This window comes from Trypanosoma rangeli, assembly GCF_003719475.1.
Source record: "Trypanosoma rangeli strain AM80 chromosome Unknown Tra_15.4_contig_00005, whole genome shotgun sequence".
NCBI lineage: Eukaryota > Euglenozoa > Kinetoplastea > Trypanosomatida > Trypanosomatidae > Trypanosoma > Trypanosoma rangeli.
The window spans coordinates 226-17,241 of record NW_021705749.1 but is presented as its reverse complement, the minus strand read 5'-3'; the positions used below and the strand labels follow the sequence as shown (position 1 = coordinate 17,241).

Below are 17,016 nucleotides of genomic sequence, written 5' to 3'. Positions count from 1 at the left end.
AGAAATCTACGCTGAGTGACAGCGGTGCTGTGGGACCTAAGAAGACAGGGAATCAGCAGCAGCAGCAGCAGCAGCAGCAGCAGCGGGGGAACAAAAAGTTGCAGCACGAGCATACTGACAAGAGGGAAGACGGGGCCGAGGTGGGCGGTACGGCAGGGGGGGGGCATGATCTCTGGACAACTGATTTGCGGGAGCACGTGGGGGCATTTAGGAAAGTGACGGAGCGGGTCGCGCGTGCGTGGCCAGAGCGCAGCTCACGCATGAGGGAAACCCTACCGATCGTATTTGCCACTGCACGCAACGACGAGTCCGGCAAGCGACGCATTGCACTGACGATGCTGCAGGCCGAGAAGGAACATCGCTCTCTGCGGCCCATTCACGATCAACTGCTTGAGTTTTGCCGAACGCTGCGGTCGCCAGTGCCGGCAACAGACTTGGAAGAAGAGGCGGTGCTGCTCTCCATTGTTCGCTGTGGCGACGTGAATGCGGTACTGCGACACCTTGATGGGGATAACGGGCCCCGTCCATCGGTGTGGTGCAGATTCCCTACATTGGGATGGGAGATGGCGGGTCTCCTCCTACGACGCCTTAATGAGCTCAGTGAAAGGCTCCTTGATGAAGCGGAAGATGTCGAAGAGGCCTACTGTAGTCTACTGGCCTGCAGCCACTTCTTGCTGCAAAGCATTGCGAATGATGTGACTGAAGTCACGCACGCATTACTCGATCGCCGCCTTAACGAAGAAAATACTATGGGATTTCTTCTTCTTCTTTTGGCAGCCACACGTCTTCTGCTGCATAGGCAAGCTCAGTCTGCACTATTGACTCTCACCGCACACCTTCGGCTGGAAGGTGCAACGGTTAGGTCTATCTCACATCTCCTCTTATGCACATATTCGGGAACGGTCTCTACGATGGATCGCGTCCGATACACCACGCTGCTGACGCTGAGCTATCTGCAGCAGGAACAGCAGGGCGCCGGGGTTCAGCGGCATGATGGTACGGAGGAAACGTGGCTTGACGTGGACGCCAGCGATGGGGCGGGGAAGCAGAGCGAGCACGGTGCAGCACTGGTTGAAGTGCAGAAAACGACAACGCTACACGTCTTTAGTGGGATGCTGGTGCCACACGTCATTATGGATCAACGGTTCCTCATCATGAACCACCAAAGCAACCCTCACATTGCCCCCGAGGTCGATATGTTGTCGCTTCTTGTTGACATGTGGACAGACGAGGAAGTGGCGGCGGCGGCCCTGCAGTGCCCCGCACGTCTTCATAACACCCTGTTGGTAAATTCGAAGGCTGACGTTGGGTGGGAGGTTCTTCGAAGCCTCTTCCCCGAATTCTCTGTGCAGGATGACGTCAGATTGGCCTCGTTTGACGCACTCACCGCGGCCACTGTCATGGACCTGCGGTATTTGGGGCCACTCCTCCACGCCGTGCTCTCCATGCCGGCAGAACAACTCCCGCGAAAGAACATTGGAACCAAGTGCATTCCATTTCTCCTGCGGCTATTGTCCTTCACGGATCCGCAGCTGCGACGGCTGGGCGCGACGGCGTTGTCTGCTGTATGGACACCAAGCGGTCCCACACGCATTGTTGTTGGTTTTGCTCGATTAAAACTGACACAACTCGCCGGCAAACGGGGACGAGCCACGCATCAAATGCAGCAGGGAGGAGACGACGTCACATGGAACTGTCCAAGACTACCCGCCCCCGTCTCTGCCTTTCTGGTGATGGGGCTGCAGCCCCTCACCAACGCGGCGTATCCCCTGCACAACGACATTATGCGTTTCCTAATAGAGACACAAGAGGCTTTTGCCAATCCTGTTCCGCTGCATCGGTTTTTGACCTCCTTTCCACTTGCATGCATCACAACCCCGGTAATGATTAAACGCCATGAAGCGACACAGAACGGGACAAAAAGTCATATTGCTGCTGCTTCAGCAGAGGAAATGGTGCGAGAACTGCGGTCGGAGGCGCCTATTCATTTAGATTTTATTGTGCGCCTGATTCAGTTTGGGTGCCAGACAAATGGGGATGTGATGGCGCTACTTCGTTCCGAGTCGCTGCAGACGATGATGATGCTTGTCTCTATGGTGGCGGCCTCAGCGGAAATTCGTCTGCAGTTGTTACGATGTATTCACGTCGTCTGCAGCACCTCCTCCGCCGTGGCGAAACAGGCATTAGAGGAGGGTCACGTGTTGTCGTGGTTACTTGGCTTTGCAGCTCAGTTGATACGAGAGTATGGCGGGTGTGTGTACATGTACGGCGAGCCTCTTTTCATGGAGGTGCTTACGCTGCTGCGGAAGCTATCGCCGCTTTCATTTGCCTCGACACTTCAAGCGCAACAGGTGCGGCAGCAGGTGGAGCTCATTCGTGACGGGCTGCTTGCTAACCACGTGACAACAAAAGATGTGCTGGATGGGGTGGAGTGCGTCCTGCAGGAGATGCGCGGGGGAGAGGGGTCTGCCGCGGGGACGGCGCGGAAGCGGTGGGCGCCGCACAACGATGGGCGTCCAGTGCAAAGGAACAAGCGGAGGTGATGATGGACACTGGAAAGCCGAGCGATGGGAAGGAAAGAAGAAATTTAAAGAAAACAAAAAACTGTGTGGGTTTTTCGCGTCCCGGGTGCAACCACACGCACACACATACGATTAACGGGTTGTAGTTCCATGAACTAAAAAAAAAAAAACAAGAAGCATACAAACGAACCAAAAAGAAAGAAGAGGGAAGTGATTCAGGAGTTGAAATTGTAATGGCATCAGGGGACGAATAAATAAGGCTCTAGCGTCCTTGCCACTCCCCTGCTTCTGTCCGCATCCTCTTTTTTTTTTTTTCCTTCCTTACGCCTCGTTCTGTTGTTCCCTTTGCCTCACCCTCCCTTCTGAGTGCTTGCGAAGGAGTCGCTTGTTTGTATCATGCGTTATTTGTTGTTTCCTCCTCCTTTCCCGTTCCTCATGTGCTTCATATGCGGTCGCGCTCGTGAAAAGACAAGTTGGCGTGCAAGCGACAATAGCACTGGCCACAAGCGTTCAATGAATTGCTGTTGCGGCACACCGGTGCGGTGCACAATCAGCAAGGCGGGCACTTTGAATTACACGTGTGCCGTAAGTAAGTGTCGTTTCTTTGCGTTGGCGCCTGTGCAGGCTGAGGGATGGCGTAGGGTGATGCCTCCGCCTCACAGCACTGAAGACTTTGGGGTGGTTCGCTTCGAAGCAGTGCTGCACCCAGAAAAAAAGACGACGCATGTGATCGCCACCGTCTCACCATATGAACTAGACGGGGTGACAGCCGTTCTTGAGGACGTGCGGTTTAAGCCCATGTGGTACGTGTCGAAGAGGGCATATTTGTACCCAATGGAGTTATACAGTCAGGTGGTTGCGGCGCTCAGGAAACTTTCAACCCCGCGTGTGCAGGTAGAAGAGATCCCACCGTTCTTCTTTCGTTGTCTGAGTGCCGCGCAGGAGATTCAGCTGCAGCACGAGCGAAACATGAGTGAGAACCTTTCGAATGCCGCCGATGCGGAGGACGTGGTGTACTCGCAGCTGCGGTCCTTTCAGAAAAAAGGGGTGGACTTCATCATCGCCCGCGGCGGGCGCGGCATGATTGCTGATGACATGGGCCTCGGCAAGACGGTCCAGGCGCTGGCGGTGGCACATCACTACCGCAGCGAGTGGCCGGTGCTCATTGTGTGTCCCCTCTCACTGGTGGAGAACTGGGCAAAGGAGCTCACGCGCTTTTGCAGTCTTCCCGCTGGACGCATCGCCATTCTGCAGAACACCAAGGCGAGCGTGATGGATGTCCACAGCGCCGTCATTGTGCCGTACTCTTCACTCAAAAGCCTGGATGCACTCTCGACCACATTTCAGGTGGTTATTCTCGATGAGTCACATTACGTTAAAACTGTCGACTCTAAACGGACTATGGCGGCTCTAAAGCTATGTCGTGCTGCTCGTCGTGTACTGCTCTTATCAGGCACCCCTACGCTGTCGCGACCCATTGAGCTTTATCCCCAGCTGCAGGCAATCATGCATCACGCCTGGACCCCAACTAAGACGCAGTTTGGTGCAAGGTACTGTAACGCCTTTGTGGGTCGCTTTGGTGTGGACTACACGGGTCACTCAAACATGAGTGAGCTTCATGTGCTGCTTCAGCACTTTGTCATTCGCCGCACTAAGAAAGAGCTTGGAGACGAGCTGCCATCCAAGAGCCGTCAGCTGCTCTACGTGTACATCACTCCGAAAGAAAAGAAAGGGCTTGAAAAAAGTGTGCTGGCACTGCGAAATTCTCTTAGGGACGGCGCGACGCTCCCAATGTCGGGGGCCGTGACTAGCACAACGAAGATGCATGGGAATAGTTCAGGCTCTACGGCGGCCGCAGCGGGCAGTGCGGCGCCGACAAGAGGTTTGACTGCTTTTGATCTCAAAATTGCCACGGCGCGAGCCAAAATAGCGGCTGTGCAGGATTACGTGAAGAGTACGGCGGAGCAAATGGTGGAGTCCAGGCAGAAGGTGATTATTTTTGCCCACCACCAGTGCATGATGGAGGCGATTCGTGAGGCTGTGGAAAGTGTGCAGCCGAAGCAGCCGTTAGACTACATTTACATCACAGGGGAGACACCGGCGGCGCAGCGGGAGGCGTTGACGACGCATTTTCGAACCTCACCCAACTGCCACGTTGCCGTCTTGTCGATGCATTCCTGTGGGGTGGGTCATAATCTGACTTGCGCCACAATGGTTGTCTTCGCGGAGCTGGACTGGAACCCAAGCACGCACCTGCAGTGCGAGGATCGCGTGCATCGCATGGGACAGTCCTCTGCGTGCATCATCAAATATCTCCTTGCGGAGGGAACGTCGGATAGCGTCATTTGGCCCATGCTGCAGACCAAATTAACCGTGACGCACGCCGTTCTTGAGGACACCAAGGCGGGTGGCGAGGGATGGAGCGCAGGGGCAGACACACGCCGCATTCTCCGCTCTGACGTCTCTCCCACGCCCTCATCTCAGGAGAAGAGGCAAGTGACACTCGAGGGCTTTCTTTCCCACTCCGTTTCTCATTCATCTCGCCCCCTGACGCAAAACAGTGAGGCCAGCTCCGACGTGGTAAAGTCGTCTGACGAATGGACTCAATCGGGTACGTCGCCGGAGGCGCCGCATAGAAGTCAATCCGCGATGGCACCAGTAGAGAGGGTTCTTCTTGACATTGCAACACTACGCCAGCAGCGGGAATCCCGTCGAGCTTCTCCTTCAGCGTCAGTCTTGAGTTCAAGTGCCGTTGCCTTGTCGCCTGCGGCTGCAGTTACGGCAACCGCGTCAACAACACCACTGGCCCACTCCCAACGGCAGGCAACGTTGCACGAATTGACGGGGAATCATTCGCTAACCTCCTGCATTGCTTTGAGCAGTCCCCCACCAAGGGCCAATGCCTTCCGTGTTTCAGTTGCAGCGATAACATCTACTGGGTGTGGTGGTGCAGTCAACACGCCGAGCTCGTCCAATAACACCGCTTTGTGTTCTTCTCCCGCTTGTTATTCTGTGAGGACACTTCTAGTGAGTCGGCCTGCTGCCGCGACCCCCACATTGGTCTGCGCCTCTGTTAAGCCTAGTGGTGGTGTGGGCACGGCTGCTCCTAGCGTTGCATCTGCGGCCCGTAAGGAGGAGGTCATTCGTTTGGCGCCGGCGCCGCGGTCTGAGGAAATACGTTGTTACAATGCTCGTCGAACGCTTTTCACGCTTGGCAGTGTAGTGGAAAAGCGTCCAAGGACGGATGATAGTGACGACCACACGCTGTGAAGGTAATTTTTTTTGTTTTAGTATTATTACCGTCACTGCCACCATTAGTGCTGGGTGTTTGGCACGCGTCGCACTCTTCGCCGTCATTGGGGGGGGGGGGGGGGTTCGTTTTTTTTTTTTTTGTTTGTTTTGTCGCGGGCAAGAACGGCGGCAGTGGGAAAGGGATGTTTGGAGTGTCATGTACTCTTGGATGACATCAATTTTGTTTATCCCCCACTCTCTTTCTCTCCAACCCACTGTTTCTCTCTTTTTGTACGTAAAAAAAGGGAACAAGCTAAAGAAGAGAGGGGTATTCAGCAGTCTGCCGCATCTATGCATTGGCTCATGCGCCCTTTCCGTGCTTTCAACACCTCTTGAGTCTTTTGCGCTTTTCTGCTCACAGACTTGAAAGTCTCTACAAACAAGCGAGGGATCTGCACCCGATGCGCAGGAGGAGGAAAGCACGCCAGTGGTGGGCATGTCGTACTCTTGCATCCGTGCTGTGTATGGGGATCCTCATTTTTTGGCAACCTTTCGTGTTGCTACCATTTTGGGGTAAAGACGCAGAACCACACGGGCCCGCATCACCACCAGCAGCATCCTCATCCTCCCCGTATTTCCTCGGTGAAAATACGACTGCACACGCGGTGACCACGGCAACGCGAGTGAAGATATCGACAGACGACGAGTTTGACCGTGAGGCGCTTCATCTCGTGAAGATGAACCTGCAACAGCAGGAAAAAATGCCACCTGAGGCAGGGAAACATGTGCCATGCGGCGGAATTCTGCGCTGCGCACTCCTCTCCTCCTTAACTCTGAAGGCGTGTTTGACCATATTCCGTGAAGTCTACGACGAGGTAACCGAACAGGAAGGTGGCGCACCTGTCACTCTGATGTTTTTATCGAGTGCGAAGTGCTGGAAAAAAACCACCACAAACAGTAAGGCGAGAGACTTTTTGGAGGGATCAAACCGTAGCATTATGGACCGGCTTTCTTCCCAAATTAGTCGCATGCGAAAAAAAGCCGAGGCGAGTGGGTTGAGGTTTCCGTCGTCACAAACACTTTACGCGGGGGTGCTAAAAGCTGACGCTCGGCGGAGCGCAAATGTATCCTCCAACTTTCCCAGCGGACTCAGCCATATGTTTGGTAGTGTATTCAGTGATGTGCAGGTGCTGAGCGTACGGTATCTCCCGCAGAGCAGCTTAGTGAGTTTCTCTGCCTTGGAGGAGAGTGTGGCTGCGGTGGTGGGTGCGGCCACCACAACTTACGTTTTAATGAGCCCGTCGTCGTCACCGCTGCGTGCGTTAGCCTCGACGGAGGCGCTCCGCAAGGTCGCAACGAAGCAAGGCTGTGCATTTATCCACTTGAGGTCAGACATCGTCTATGAGTGGAATGATGGATCTCCACTGGGTGCCTTGGTGGTTCGCATACGCTGCCCCAAGCGCCTGTTCACCGGTGAGGGCAAGACGCTGCACGAATTCCCGCCTGGGTATCGCATGGACACTAAGGAGGGGGTCACCCCACCACTTCTATGTGAGCATCTCCCACAGCGAATCCGTCTCTCCCGTGCAATTAAGTATGGAAGCAAGACCGCAATCTTTCATGGGCAATGGCGAGAGCAAAATGTGATTGTGAAGTTATTTCACCCGTATCAATACTTTAGTTTTCGGGGTTTTCATGACTTTGTGCACGAACGGCGGGGCGGAGTCCACTGATTCATTACCCGGCCTTTAGCTGCTACTCCTTTAGGTACGATGGGATCTTTCAGATTCAGTCCGCGCTTAGCGGTTACTTGACACTACATTCGATATTGAGCTCGTGGGGATCTCGTAAAAGGGTGTCATTGCGACAGAGGCTGGAGATTGCTGTGCAGATCGTATGCATATTTGCGTTTATGCACGCAGGACATCCCAATGGCTTCTTTCTATACGATGACAATCACCCTGGCCAGTACTTACTCAAGAAGGACGGCAATGGCTTTTACACCGTGCGGCTCATTGACATTGATACCTTCCAGAAGGGGACTACAGTCCCACTGGCTAGTCCGCGGTATCCGTACAGTAACGTCAGCTCGCATTGCCGATGCTTTTATTGCCATGGACGCTCCAATTGTATGTTTTTTAATACATATGAGGCCTATGAGGCGTGTGGGCAAGTTCATAGCAGAGAAGCGTGGGGAAATGAGATGCCGCTTATGGTGCGTCCTGGGCGTTTGTGTGATGGCAGCAGTGACATGTGGTTTGAAGCCCAACTGTTGTTTTTTCTCTTTGATGGAACCGTGGCGTGGCGAGCGTTGAACCATGACGAGTTGCTACATCAGATTAATTCTGGACGTGTACCACCCTTGACAAACTCATTGGGGGCAACGCAGCACAGCGAGGCGATGCGTCAACTCTTGTCACGTATGTTTCTCTTGCGTCCGACGGAGACGGCGGTCCTTCTGGAGTTACGAAAACTTTGCATGGCGGTAGGAGGCTGCAGTCAATTAGCGGAGTGCCCGGCAACCGTGCCGTTGTCAGCGGGCAGCAGATACTCCTCGCCGCTGAACCTCCACCTAAGCCGCTAGACCACAAGGGGTATTCGTTGTTGCGTTGGCGAGGCGCAGGAATGGATCGCTACCATGTGCATGTCTGCGTGTGTGATTTCACTTGTGTGTGTGTGTGTGTGTTTAAATGGACGAATGTAGGCTGTTGGTGGCGGTGGCGATGGAGCTGCGTGCTCATCGTCGGGTGTGGGGGAGATTCTCCTCTAATGTAGCCACCGTATGCAGAGACGTGTGTCTTGCGGCTGGTTGTCATTGTCGTTGTTTACTGTTTCTCTTTTGCTGCAGCTCAACGTCCGGTGCGCCACGGGGCCTCTGATGCCCGCGCAAGCAATAACTGCATACTCTGGCGATGCTGGGCGTGACGTCTTCGCACCCCCTCATAATCACACACACACACACACAACTGCTTTCTCTCTCTCTCTCCTCATTCTCTCATTCCTTCTTCTTTTCCTTGACTGTTGCGCCTGCTGGGGTGCCTCCCCGCTTCAGACAAGGAGCCTAGGCTGAAGGAGGGGCAGGACAAAAAATAAAAGAAGTAACGTGTAATTAATGGAGGGCTGCAACGGATTTGTCGGGCGTAATGTTAGTTGCCGACAAATTCACTTTGAGCGGTACCGAAAACCTTCTGTCATCAGCTACCCGCGAGATGCAGTTGTGTTAAATCCCCACCACACCCAAGAGGCCGCACGCGAAGTGAGGGCGCACAACCACGCCGCCGAAGTGTCGTCCATTGAGAGTGCAACGTCAGGAAACGACAACAACAACGACGTCGACGACGATGACCCGCTCCGTCTCGAGGAGGAACTGATGCTCTGCCGCAATGAGCAGCTGCGTCAGTTGCTTCACCTGCGGTGGCGTGAGGTTGGGCCTAGCGGCCGCGGGCTGCTGAACATGGGCAATACATGCTTTGTCAACAGTGTCCTGCAAGCCATTGCGTATACACCGGCTCTTGCGCAGTATTTTGCTGGTAATTTTAAGGCATTGCGTTCACATGCGGTGGGTGCACCATACGACTACGCATATGCTCTGGGGGAGACGGTACGGAATATTCATACTCCATCTAATCGGTCGTATCGCGCAGACCTCATTGTTTCCCACCTTAAAAGCCTCTCTCCTCACTTTAGACTTGGCCGGCAGGGCGATGCCCACGAGTTTGTGGTGCACCTGTTGCATGCTTGCCACCGATCCATTCTCTTCCACCAGGTTGGCTCACGAAAGGTGGGTCCTCTTATTGAGCAGACGAACGCGTTGCAGCGCATCATTGGCGGGTACCTTCGTTCCGTGGTTGCGTGGAGCCGACAGGAAGAAATTCATCGCCTTGCAAAGGCAGGCAAGGTGCAGGAGGCGGCAGATTTAAAATTAAGTGGCCGAGGTCACAGAAGTGATGTGTTGGTCTCCAATACCTACGATCCCTTTGTCACCCTTAGCGTGGAGGTGGTGGGGCAAACACTGAATCACTGCCTAGCAAAACTCTGTCAGGAGGAACAGTTGGGCGGGCATGCCTACATTAGCCCGCGCGGTGTAGGCGTGAGTGCAAGGAAACGTTTCCAGCTTCATAAGCTTCCACCTGTTCTTATTATTCACATGAAACGGTTTAACTGCATGGGTGCGAAAATAAGTAGGTACGTTCAGTACCCAAAGCAGCTCAATTTGGCCCCGTTTTGTACCGCGGAAGGGATGGCAAAGACGGCAACTCGCCGTGGTACGGGTGACAGTGCACAGGACCTCTCATGCCTGTATGAACTGAATGCCGTTTGCATTCATGAGGGAAACTCGGTTGCGTATGGTCACTACTGGTCTGTTGTGCGTGCCCGCAATGGAATGTGGCTCTTATGCAACGACGAAAGCGTCTCTCATTGCGATGAGGGCCGTGCGCTTAGGCAGCAGGCCTACATGTTGTTTTACTCTCGCGTAGAGCCAACCTTCTCAGGTGTGACGCGTACGTGGAAGGAGGGTACACATGCGTCGCAGCCGTTGGGCAAGCACCATACTGCGAAGAGACCGGAGGCAGCACCAATACGCAAGGCGTCGATGGCGTCGGAGTTTGTGCGGGAGAGTGCTGAAAAGGAAATTGGCCGTGAGTTGAGTGAGGAGGAGGTTGAACGGATTATGAAGGAGAAGGCGGCTGCCAAACAGCAGCAGCTAGAGGCGGCAAGTAAGAAGGAAGTTCTACATCATGACCACTCCAATGGGCAGCGTGAGAAGTCCCCCGCTGCGTTGTCTGCTTACTCCTCCGACGACGATGCGGGACAGCCGCGCGAGGGCGGCGACGCCTTTAAAGATGTTGTTGCGTCCGTCTCAGCAGCCGCTAAGGGGTTGCATGCTTCGCAGAATGGAGGTGTCAGCTCACGCTACGGTGGCATCATAAAAGCTATTCGACGCACCGCGCCATCCGGCATGGTTGCAGCAGCCAAAAAGACTGCAGGAACACAAGCGGTGGGTGACGCTGCAGAGGGGCAGCAGAAGGCGGATGAAATCGTCGGGCAGCAGGTGGTGGAAGGGATGAAGCAGCAGCCCGTGCCTAGTACAGTTGTTCGGCCTCGACATGCGCCAAAGTTCCGCCAGCGGGTGCGGGATCCGATGTGGGAGAGTGAGATGGATCGCGGACGGTTGAAACGTGTGCGGGCAAAGCGTGACGAATACGTGGGTGAAAATAAGTTCCAAACAGCAGAGATTGCGTTTGACAGCCGCGGACGCCGACATCGCAGCGAGTGAGTGCGCACGTAAAGACGTGGTTGAGTGGACCGGAGAGTTGTATCACGGCCTCCCCCCGTTGCATACGAGACGAGACGGCGCCTCGTAGGCCGTCGCTGCCAAGGGCGGTAATATAAATATATTTATATATTTATATGAAGCAATCGCGAGAAAAAAAAAACGCGTATGGTGGGGCGGCGACCCTTTCTCACCACTCTTTTCCCTCTCCCACCTTCCACCCCCATCAAACGAAAGAGGAAGTGTTTCGACACCATAGACGCGTCTGTGTTCAGGTGACTACGACGAAGACGACTTTTTTTTTTGTTGTTCCTTTTTATGCCGATGGGAAAAGTGGGTAAATAGTCTAAGTGTGAGGAGTTAATTTGAACCGAAGCGGGGGTGGAGCCGCCCCCATTACTTCTGTGTGATTGGTTGCTGTTTTCACCTTGTGTACCCTCGTTGCATTCTTATCTTGCCTTTGCGTGTTTGTGTCTGTGTATTTGAGTTTCTTTTTTTTATTATTATTATTTAATTCTTTTGTTTGGTGGGGGTTCGTTGCAAGCGTCAACTGCAACCTTTCCAGCGCTAAGCACACAGACATACTTAAATACGACTTACAGAACCGATCTACTGTGAAGATGATGCGCCGTTTGATGATTGCTTCGCCTGTCGCGCGCCGCGTGACAGTTGCGGTTCCCTCGTCTACGTCACTGGTGGTACGTAGGGCGTCGACAGTCGCTATTTCTGTGCAGGGTCTGCACTACGTCGGCACTGGCCTTGCCGCCATCGCGCTCGCAGGTGTTGGCCTCGGCATTGGTACCATCTTTGGCAACCTGCTTGTCGCCTGCGCGCGTCAGCCGAACTTGACGAAGATGCTGTTCAACTACGCCATTCTCGGCTTTGCCCTGACAGAGGCCATCGGTCTGTTTGCTCTCATGCTCGCCTTCCTGATGCTCTTCTCGTAGAGTGGATAAGGGATGCGTGTTACGGGTGCCGAGGAGGGAAAGGATGTAGTACGGTCTGTCGTGCCCGCCAACACTTGTCAGTGTCTTCGTCGACACCGTGAATTGGAGTGACGGATCCCACACAGCCGCTGTTTTTCCTGGCGTTTTGTGTAGCCCGTGATGCAGGAAGGAAGAGGGAAATGTCCGGTAAAAGACGCGAGCGATGTGTTGTGGGGGCCGTGAGGTGGCAAAAACAAAGGCGCAGAACAATAAAAAGAAGGGAATAAGGGGAAAAGAAAACAAGGAAATGTGCGTAGTTATGTCTAAGGTTAGCAACAGAGTGTGTGCGTGCGTCTGTGGGTGAGTGGCCGGTTCTCCCCCCGCGTTGCTCGTCTTCACTTAACCTCCACAGCGCCAAGACGCGAAGGAAGGGAAAAGAGCGACGAAAAAGTGATGTGGTAGGAGTTTAAGAGGGGAAACTTCCAGTTTTTCTTGTGTTTTTTCTTTTGTTTTTATTTTCTTCATTTAGTCGTTGCGTGGGAGGGCGGCAAGGAGTGGAGGAAAAAAAAAGTTTTTGCGCGGAGCAACAGAGGGGGAGCGGGCTGGCCGTAGGAAAGGTCGTTGGTGGGGTGCGGCAGGTAGGAGGGCAAGGTAGGACTTAGACCATTCTTTTGTTGGTTTATACTTCTTTCTCTTTCTCTTTCTTTCTTCTTTCTTCATTTTTCTCTGCAGCGGAGACACCCTCCGTGATGCGACATGTCTCGCTGTCGCCGTGCTGTCCGATTTGTTGAACTCCTTCCGGTTGTTTTTTCTTTTATTTTCTTGTCGTCTTCTGCTCTTGGGCAAAGGTGGAAGTGACGGCAACAGTAAAGGAAACAATCAGAGCATAACGAGAGGAAAGAGGTGGATATGGACTTGCTGAATAGCTTCATCAGCGGATGGGTGGGAGGTGTCGGGCTTTTGTTGGTGGGTCACCCCTTTGATACGGTCAAGACGCTGCTGCAAGACAGCAAGGGAAAGCACGAGAGTGGCCTCAGCTGCGCGGTGGGTATTGTGAAGAAGGATGGTCCCTTTGCCCTATACAAGGGTGTGATGGCTCCCATGACTGGTGTCGGCGTCGTATTTGCTCTCTACTTTCTTGCCTACGACGCCACCGAGAAGCTGATTCGCAGCGTAAAGGAGCTGGACCCCTCCAAGCCGCTGTCGCTATGTGATGTAATTATATGCGGTGGCAGTACAGGCATCCTTGGATCTCTTGTACTTGGGCCCGCTGAATTACTTAAGATTCGTCAGCAAACGGCCCTTAACACCGGCGCTGACAGCTCCCTGCGCGGAGTGGTTTCATTCATTTACAGAACTGCAGGTCCACGGGGATTTTTCCGTGGCACGAGCATGACGATGCTTCGCGATGTACCAGGTAGCATGGCCTGGTTTGGCGCCTACGAGTACACGAAGCTTCTTATCTGCAGCAGCCCAAAGGCCCCATCGGTGCCGGAGTCCCTGATTGCTGGTGGGATAGCCGGCATTAGTATGTGGTCCTTTGCAGTTCCACTTGACGTTATCAAGACCCGCGTACAGGCAAGTCGTGAAAGGTTGACCCTGGCAGGCGCGGTACGGGGCGTCTTCAAGGAACGTGGCATCCGTGGCTTTTACCGTGGCCTTGGTCCTGCACTGCTGCGGGCCTTCCCTGCCAATGCCGCTTGTTTTGCCGCGAAGGACTTTACGCAGAAGGCACTGAACCGCCTTCCTGTCTCCGCGGCACCGACCAAAAAGAGCACAGATCAGCCATAGTTCAGCTAGAGGAAACTTTATGGCTAGTGCACAGTAAATCAGCATATGTCAAAGCATATATATATATGTGTCAATTCGTACAAAACACCACCTGCATTTTATGCATATCTTACTCCAAAGTTAGTATTATATGTATCTGATCCTTCCTTTTCTTTTTTGTGTATTTATCTATCTACACGCACACAGTGTATTTTTGGGGAGCGAGCGATGCAGAAACGGTAACAGCAAGATAAAAAAGTTTCTAGTTCGTAACGTACGATGAAAAATGAAAAAAAAATAAACAATAAACAATGACAGCAGAAAAATAGCAACAGTGGATGGTGGAGAGGCAATTAAACCCGTGGTCTAGCAGCTACATGTGAGCATGCTTTCACTGGGGAGACTCTCTGTGTTTTGTTGTTGGTGGTGTTTGTTTGTTTGTTTGTGTGTGTTTGTGTGTGTCAGTACGTTCTTCTCTTTTCCTACTATTGTTTTATTCCACAAACATTGGAATGATAAGAACGTGCTGATATTTTTTTTTTTGTCGTGGTGGGAAGCTGCAATGTGGGCGCTTGTGCGTTTCCGTTACTTCCTCCTTATCGCTGTGATCTTTGGTTGACGCCTTAATATTTTTTTTGCGTGTGTGTATTTCCCTGTCTCATTTTCTTTTTGGGGGGGAGGGGAGGGGGGGTTATTCTTTGCGCCAGTGAACTTTGCCTCATTGCTTTGTGTGTGTGTGCGTGTGTGCGTGTGTGCGTGTGTGGTTCAGTGGGTTAGTGCCGGCGAGTGTAAAGGGGAGTGGGCCACCACTCCCGCACAGCACTGACTGGCTGGTAAGGAGAAAGAATGGGAGATAAAGAGAGATATAGATTGGGGAATGGGAAGCCCACACGCTATGCAATCGCCAGCTACGCCTGGGGTCACAGTTGTTACTGTATTTTTCTTCTTTAAGCTTCCTTTCATATATATATATATATATATATATATCTGGCGTTACATGTTGTTGTTGTTGTTTTCTTCGTTTTTCTGTGGTTCTGGTGCCGGTGGTGTAGTGGCCCTAGAAAGGGAAGCTCAGCGCAGCTGTAAGACGACAACGATTAATAATACACGTACATCCACACCCACATTCTGAGAGAAGTACAGGCTGAGGTGCGGAGGAAAGGTCGTGTCTGCGTTTTTCAGAAGTTGTTCTGATGAACAGTAGCCGCATCTGCGTTGCTGTGCGCAAGCGTCCCACCCCTGACGTTGACAAGGACATCGTCGTTGCACAGTCACCATACCTGGTGGTGAATGAGCCCAAGGTCAAGTATGACCTGACCCCGTACACGGAACGGCACCAGTTTACCTACGACCAGGTGCTGGATGAAAACTCCAATAACGCGCTTGTCTATATGCGTTGCTGCTCCAGACTCATTGACACACTCTTTAACCATGGCAACGCCACCTGCTTCGCCTACGGGCAGACAGGCAGTGGCAAGACGCACACGATGCTTGGAAACGATCATGAGCCAGGTTTGTACGCCATCGCGGCAAAAGACATCTTCTCACGTGCGGCTCCATTAAATGCTGAAGTGTACATCTCCTTCTACGAAATTTACGGTCGTAAAATATTTGATTTACTTAACAACAAGGAGCGCCTTGTGGCACGTGAGGATGCGGAGAAGGTGATCAACATCTGCGGCCTAACTGAGCACAAAGTCACCGACATTCAAGGGTTGTTTGACATCATTTCCCGTGGCAGTGCCTACCGCGCTGCTGGGCAGACAAGCGCCAACAGTGAAAGCAGTCGTTCACACGCCGTCTTACAAATGGAGATACGGGAGGTTCAAAACCGACGCACCAAAACCATTGGGCGAATCTCCTTTATTGACTTGGCAGGAAATGAGCGGGGTGCCGACACGTTTGACTGCGATCGCAAGACACGCATGGAGGGTGCAGATATTAATAAGTCGCTCCTCGCCTTGAAGGAGTGTATCCGGGCCCTTGGCATGGGGAAGTCTCACGTTCCTTTTCGTGGCTCTATCTTAACTGAGGTGCTTCGGGATTCCTTTGTTGGTAACAGCCAGACGACGATGATTGCCACAATTTCTCCCACATCAGCACACTGCGTCAACACCCTTAACACACTCCGATACACGCAGCGTGTTAAAGACCTTGGCGGGGAATCGAAGTCGGTTCCTGTGGAAAGGGGAGAACGACGCCCCGCGAAGAAGACGAAGCCGTTTGAGGCTCCACCGCCCATCAAAACGCGACCAGAGTGGGTGGACAACTTTTTGTCAAATGAAGGCGAACTCGGGGGAGAGAACGACGGCAACAATAGCAATGAACTGGCGAAGCCGCAGCCGAAGCCCCGGGTGAGTAGGCCTCTGGGTGGGAAAGGACGCGGTAAGAAGTCGGAGGTTGTAGTGCGGGATCCGAAGATTGCAACCATTGTGCAAAATCACATTGACGCCCTTGAAGATGGCAGTGACGAGGAGGAGGAGGAGGAGGAAGAACACGTTCCTCAGCTTGGCTTGTTAGCCAAGAGTGAGGAGAAGCAGGTCCGTAAGGTGCATGCACATGTTTTGGAGAAAATTGCTAGGGCTGAGGAGAAGCTCATTGCTTTCCACCGCCGACACATTGACACCAAAATGACCGGCATTAAGGATGAGATCCGTGCGATTCAGGCATTTGAAGATTCAGACTCTGTCGACGAGTACGTCAGCCGGGTGCGCGCGCTGCTGGTGCGGCAGAAGCAGGACGTGGAGACAATATTAGAACTGTTGAACGGTATTACTGGTATGCTTCGCGAGGAGGAGGAGCTCTCCAGCACATTAACCACTTCGTTGAATGTTCATAAATGATGTCCCTCGCTCTCACTCCCGCAGCCTCCTCATTTCCTCTCATTTCCTCTCCTCTCCTTTCCTCTGAGTGCATGCATGTATGTTAAATGGGGTGTTCTGTGTTATAGACCGGAGTGGACGGACAAGAGGCCTGCATTCACCAAACTTCGGTTATCCATTTTGCTTTCCGCGGATATTATATATATATATATATAATGTCTTCGTGTGTGTTTTTACGCTTTGTGGGCGCGAGAACATTAAAAGATCAGAGCAAAGCAGAGATATAAGGAAGGTGTTGTGTGGGCGTGTGGGAAAAACATCAGCAAGCAAAACAGGGTCAAAAGGATAACGAGTTGGTTGGTGTGAAATGTAGTGAGCGGAAGAGAGAGCGAGAAAGAGAAAGAGGGTGAGGGGTGCATGAGTGGAGGGATAGTTGCAGAGGTGCCGCACAGAAGCCATGGACTGGAGGA

The 17,016-nt window shown here is 52.9% G+C and overlaps 9 protein-coding genes across 9 annotated transcripts in view, besides 17 other annotated features; all 9 read left to right on the top strand.

Moving 5' to 3' along the window:
- Positions 1-15, top strand: part of TraAM80_00285 (uncharacterized protein) — a gene marked incomplete at both ends in the record, with an annotated part of 2,568 nt that extends 2,553 nt beyond the window's left edge. The window contains one exon of the mRNA XM_029377369.1: positions 1-15. This exon is cut by the window's left edge and continues 2,553 nt beyond it. Within this exon, the coding sequence (XP_029242741.1) occupies positions 1-15 (15 nt within the window).
- A 38-nt stretch (positions 16-53) lies between these two features.
- Positions 54-84: a microsatellite.
- A 176-nt stretch (positions 85-260) lies between these two features.
- Positions 261-2,543, top strand: TraAM80_00284 (uncharacterized protein; the record flags this gene model as incomplete). Its single annotated transcript, XM_029377368.1, has 1 exon — positions 261-2,543. One exon carries the CDS (start codon positions 261-263, stop codon positions 2,541-2,543), a length of 2,283 nt encoding a protein of 760 aa, XP_029242740.1.
- A 136-nt stretch (positions 2,544-2,679) lies between these two features.
- Positions 2,680-2,733: a microsatellite.
- Positions 2,734-2,957: 224 nt separating this feature from the next.
- TraAM80_00283 (putative DNA helicase) lies at positions 2,958-5,792 on the top strand (the record flags this gene model as incomplete). The annotated part of the gene is made up of 1 exon (XM_029377367.1): positions 2,958-5,792. One exon carries the CDS (start codon positions 2,958-2,960, stop codon positions 5,790-5,792), a length of 2,835 nt encoding a protein of 944 aa, XP_029242739.1.
- Positions 5,793-5,900: 108 nt separating this feature from the next.
- Positions 5,901-5,923: a microsatellite.
- A 354-nt stretch (positions 5,924-6,277) lies between these two features.
- TraAM80_00282 (transferase) lies at positions 6,278-7,486 on the top strand (the record flags this gene model as incomplete). Its single annotated transcript, XM_029377366.1, has 1 exon — positions 6,278-7,486. The coding sequence occupies one exon, from the start codon at positions 6,278-6,280 to the stop codon at positions 7,484-7,486; it is 1,209 nt and encodes a 402-aa protein (XP_029242738.1).
- A 179-nt stretch (positions 7,487-7,665) lies between these two features.
- On the top strand, positions 7,666-8,337 carry TraAM80_00281 (transferase; the record flags this gene model as incomplete). Its single annotated transcript, XM_029377365.1, has 1 exon — positions 7,666-8,337. One exon carries the CDS (start codon positions 7,666-7,668, stop codon positions 8,335-8,337), a length of 672 nt encoding a protein of 223 aa, XP_029242737.1.
- Positions 8,338-8,392: 55 nt separating this feature from the next.
- Positions 8,393-8,439: a microsatellite.
- Positions 8,440-8,700: 261 nt separating this feature from the next.
- Positions 8,701-8,718: a microsatellite.
- A 4-nt stretch (positions 8,719-8,722) lies between these two features.
- Positions 8,723-8,750: a sequence feature (GA-rich).
- A 115-nt stretch (positions 8,751-8,865) lies between these two features.
- TraAM80_00280 (putative ubiquitin hydrolase) lies at positions 8,866-11,031 on the top strand (the record flags this gene model as incomplete). Its single annotated transcript, XM_029377364.1, has 1 exon — positions 8,866-11,031. One exon carries the CDS (start codon positions 8,866-8,868, stop codon positions 11,029-11,031), a length of 2,166 nt encoding a protein of 721 aa, XP_029242736.1.
- Positions 11,032-11,141: 110 nt separating this feature from the next.
- Positions 11,142-11,167: a microsatellite.
- A 484-nt stretch (positions 11,168-11,651) lies between these two features.
- TraAM80_00279 (ATPase subunit 9) lies at positions 11,652-11,975 on the top strand (the record flags this gene model as incomplete). The annotated part of the gene is made up of 1 exon (XM_029377363.1): positions 11,652-11,975. One exon carries the CDS (start codon positions 11,652-11,654, stop codon positions 11,973-11,975), a length of 324 nt encoding a protein of 107 aa, XP_029242735.1.
- A 465-nt stretch (positions 11,976-12,440) lies between these two features.
- Positions 12,441-12,476: a sequence feature (A-rich).
- Positions 12,477-12,638: 162 nt separating this feature from the next.
- Positions 12,639-12,680: a sequence feature (GA-rich).
- An 81-nt stretch (positions 12,681-12,761) lies between these two features.
- Positions 12,762-12,794: a sequence feature (GA-rich).
- A 69-nt stretch (positions 12,795-12,863) lies between these two features.
- On the top strand, positions 12,864-13,745 carry TraAM80_00278 (mitochondrial carrier protein; the record flags this gene model as incomplete). Its single annotated transcript, XM_029377362.1, has 1 exon — positions 12,864-13,745. One exon carries the CDS (start codon positions 12,864-12,866, stop codon positions 13,743-13,745), a length of 882 nt encoding a protein of 293 aa, XP_029242734.1.
- Positions 13,746-14,000: 255 nt separating this feature from the next.
- Positions 14,001-14,037: a microsatellite.
- Positions 14,038-14,134: 97 nt separating this feature from the next.
- Positions 14,135-14,184: a microsatellite.
- Positions 14,185-14,451: 267 nt separating this feature from the next.
- Positions 14,452-14,487: a microsatellite.
- A 198-nt stretch (positions 14,488-14,685) lies between these two features.
- Positions 14,686-14,711: a microsatellite.
- Positions 14,712-14,722: 11 nt separating this feature from the next.
- Positions 14,723-14,758: a microsatellite.
- Positions 14,759-14,917: 159 nt separating this feature from the next.
- On the top strand, positions 14,918-16,567 carry TraAM80_00277 (putative MCAK-like kinesin; the record flags this gene model as incomplete). Its single annotated transcript, XM_029377361.1, has 1 exon — positions 14,918-16,567. One exon carries the CDS (start codon positions 14,918-14,920, stop codon positions 16,565-16,567), a length of 1,650 nt encoding a protein of 549 aa, XP_029242733.1.
- Positions 16,568-16,739: 172 nt separating this feature from the next.
- Positions 16,740-16,761: a microsatellite.
- Positions 16,762-16,927: 166 nt separating this feature from the next.
- Positions 16,928-16,957: a microsatellite.
- Positions 16,958-17,016: the final 59 nt, after the last annotated feature.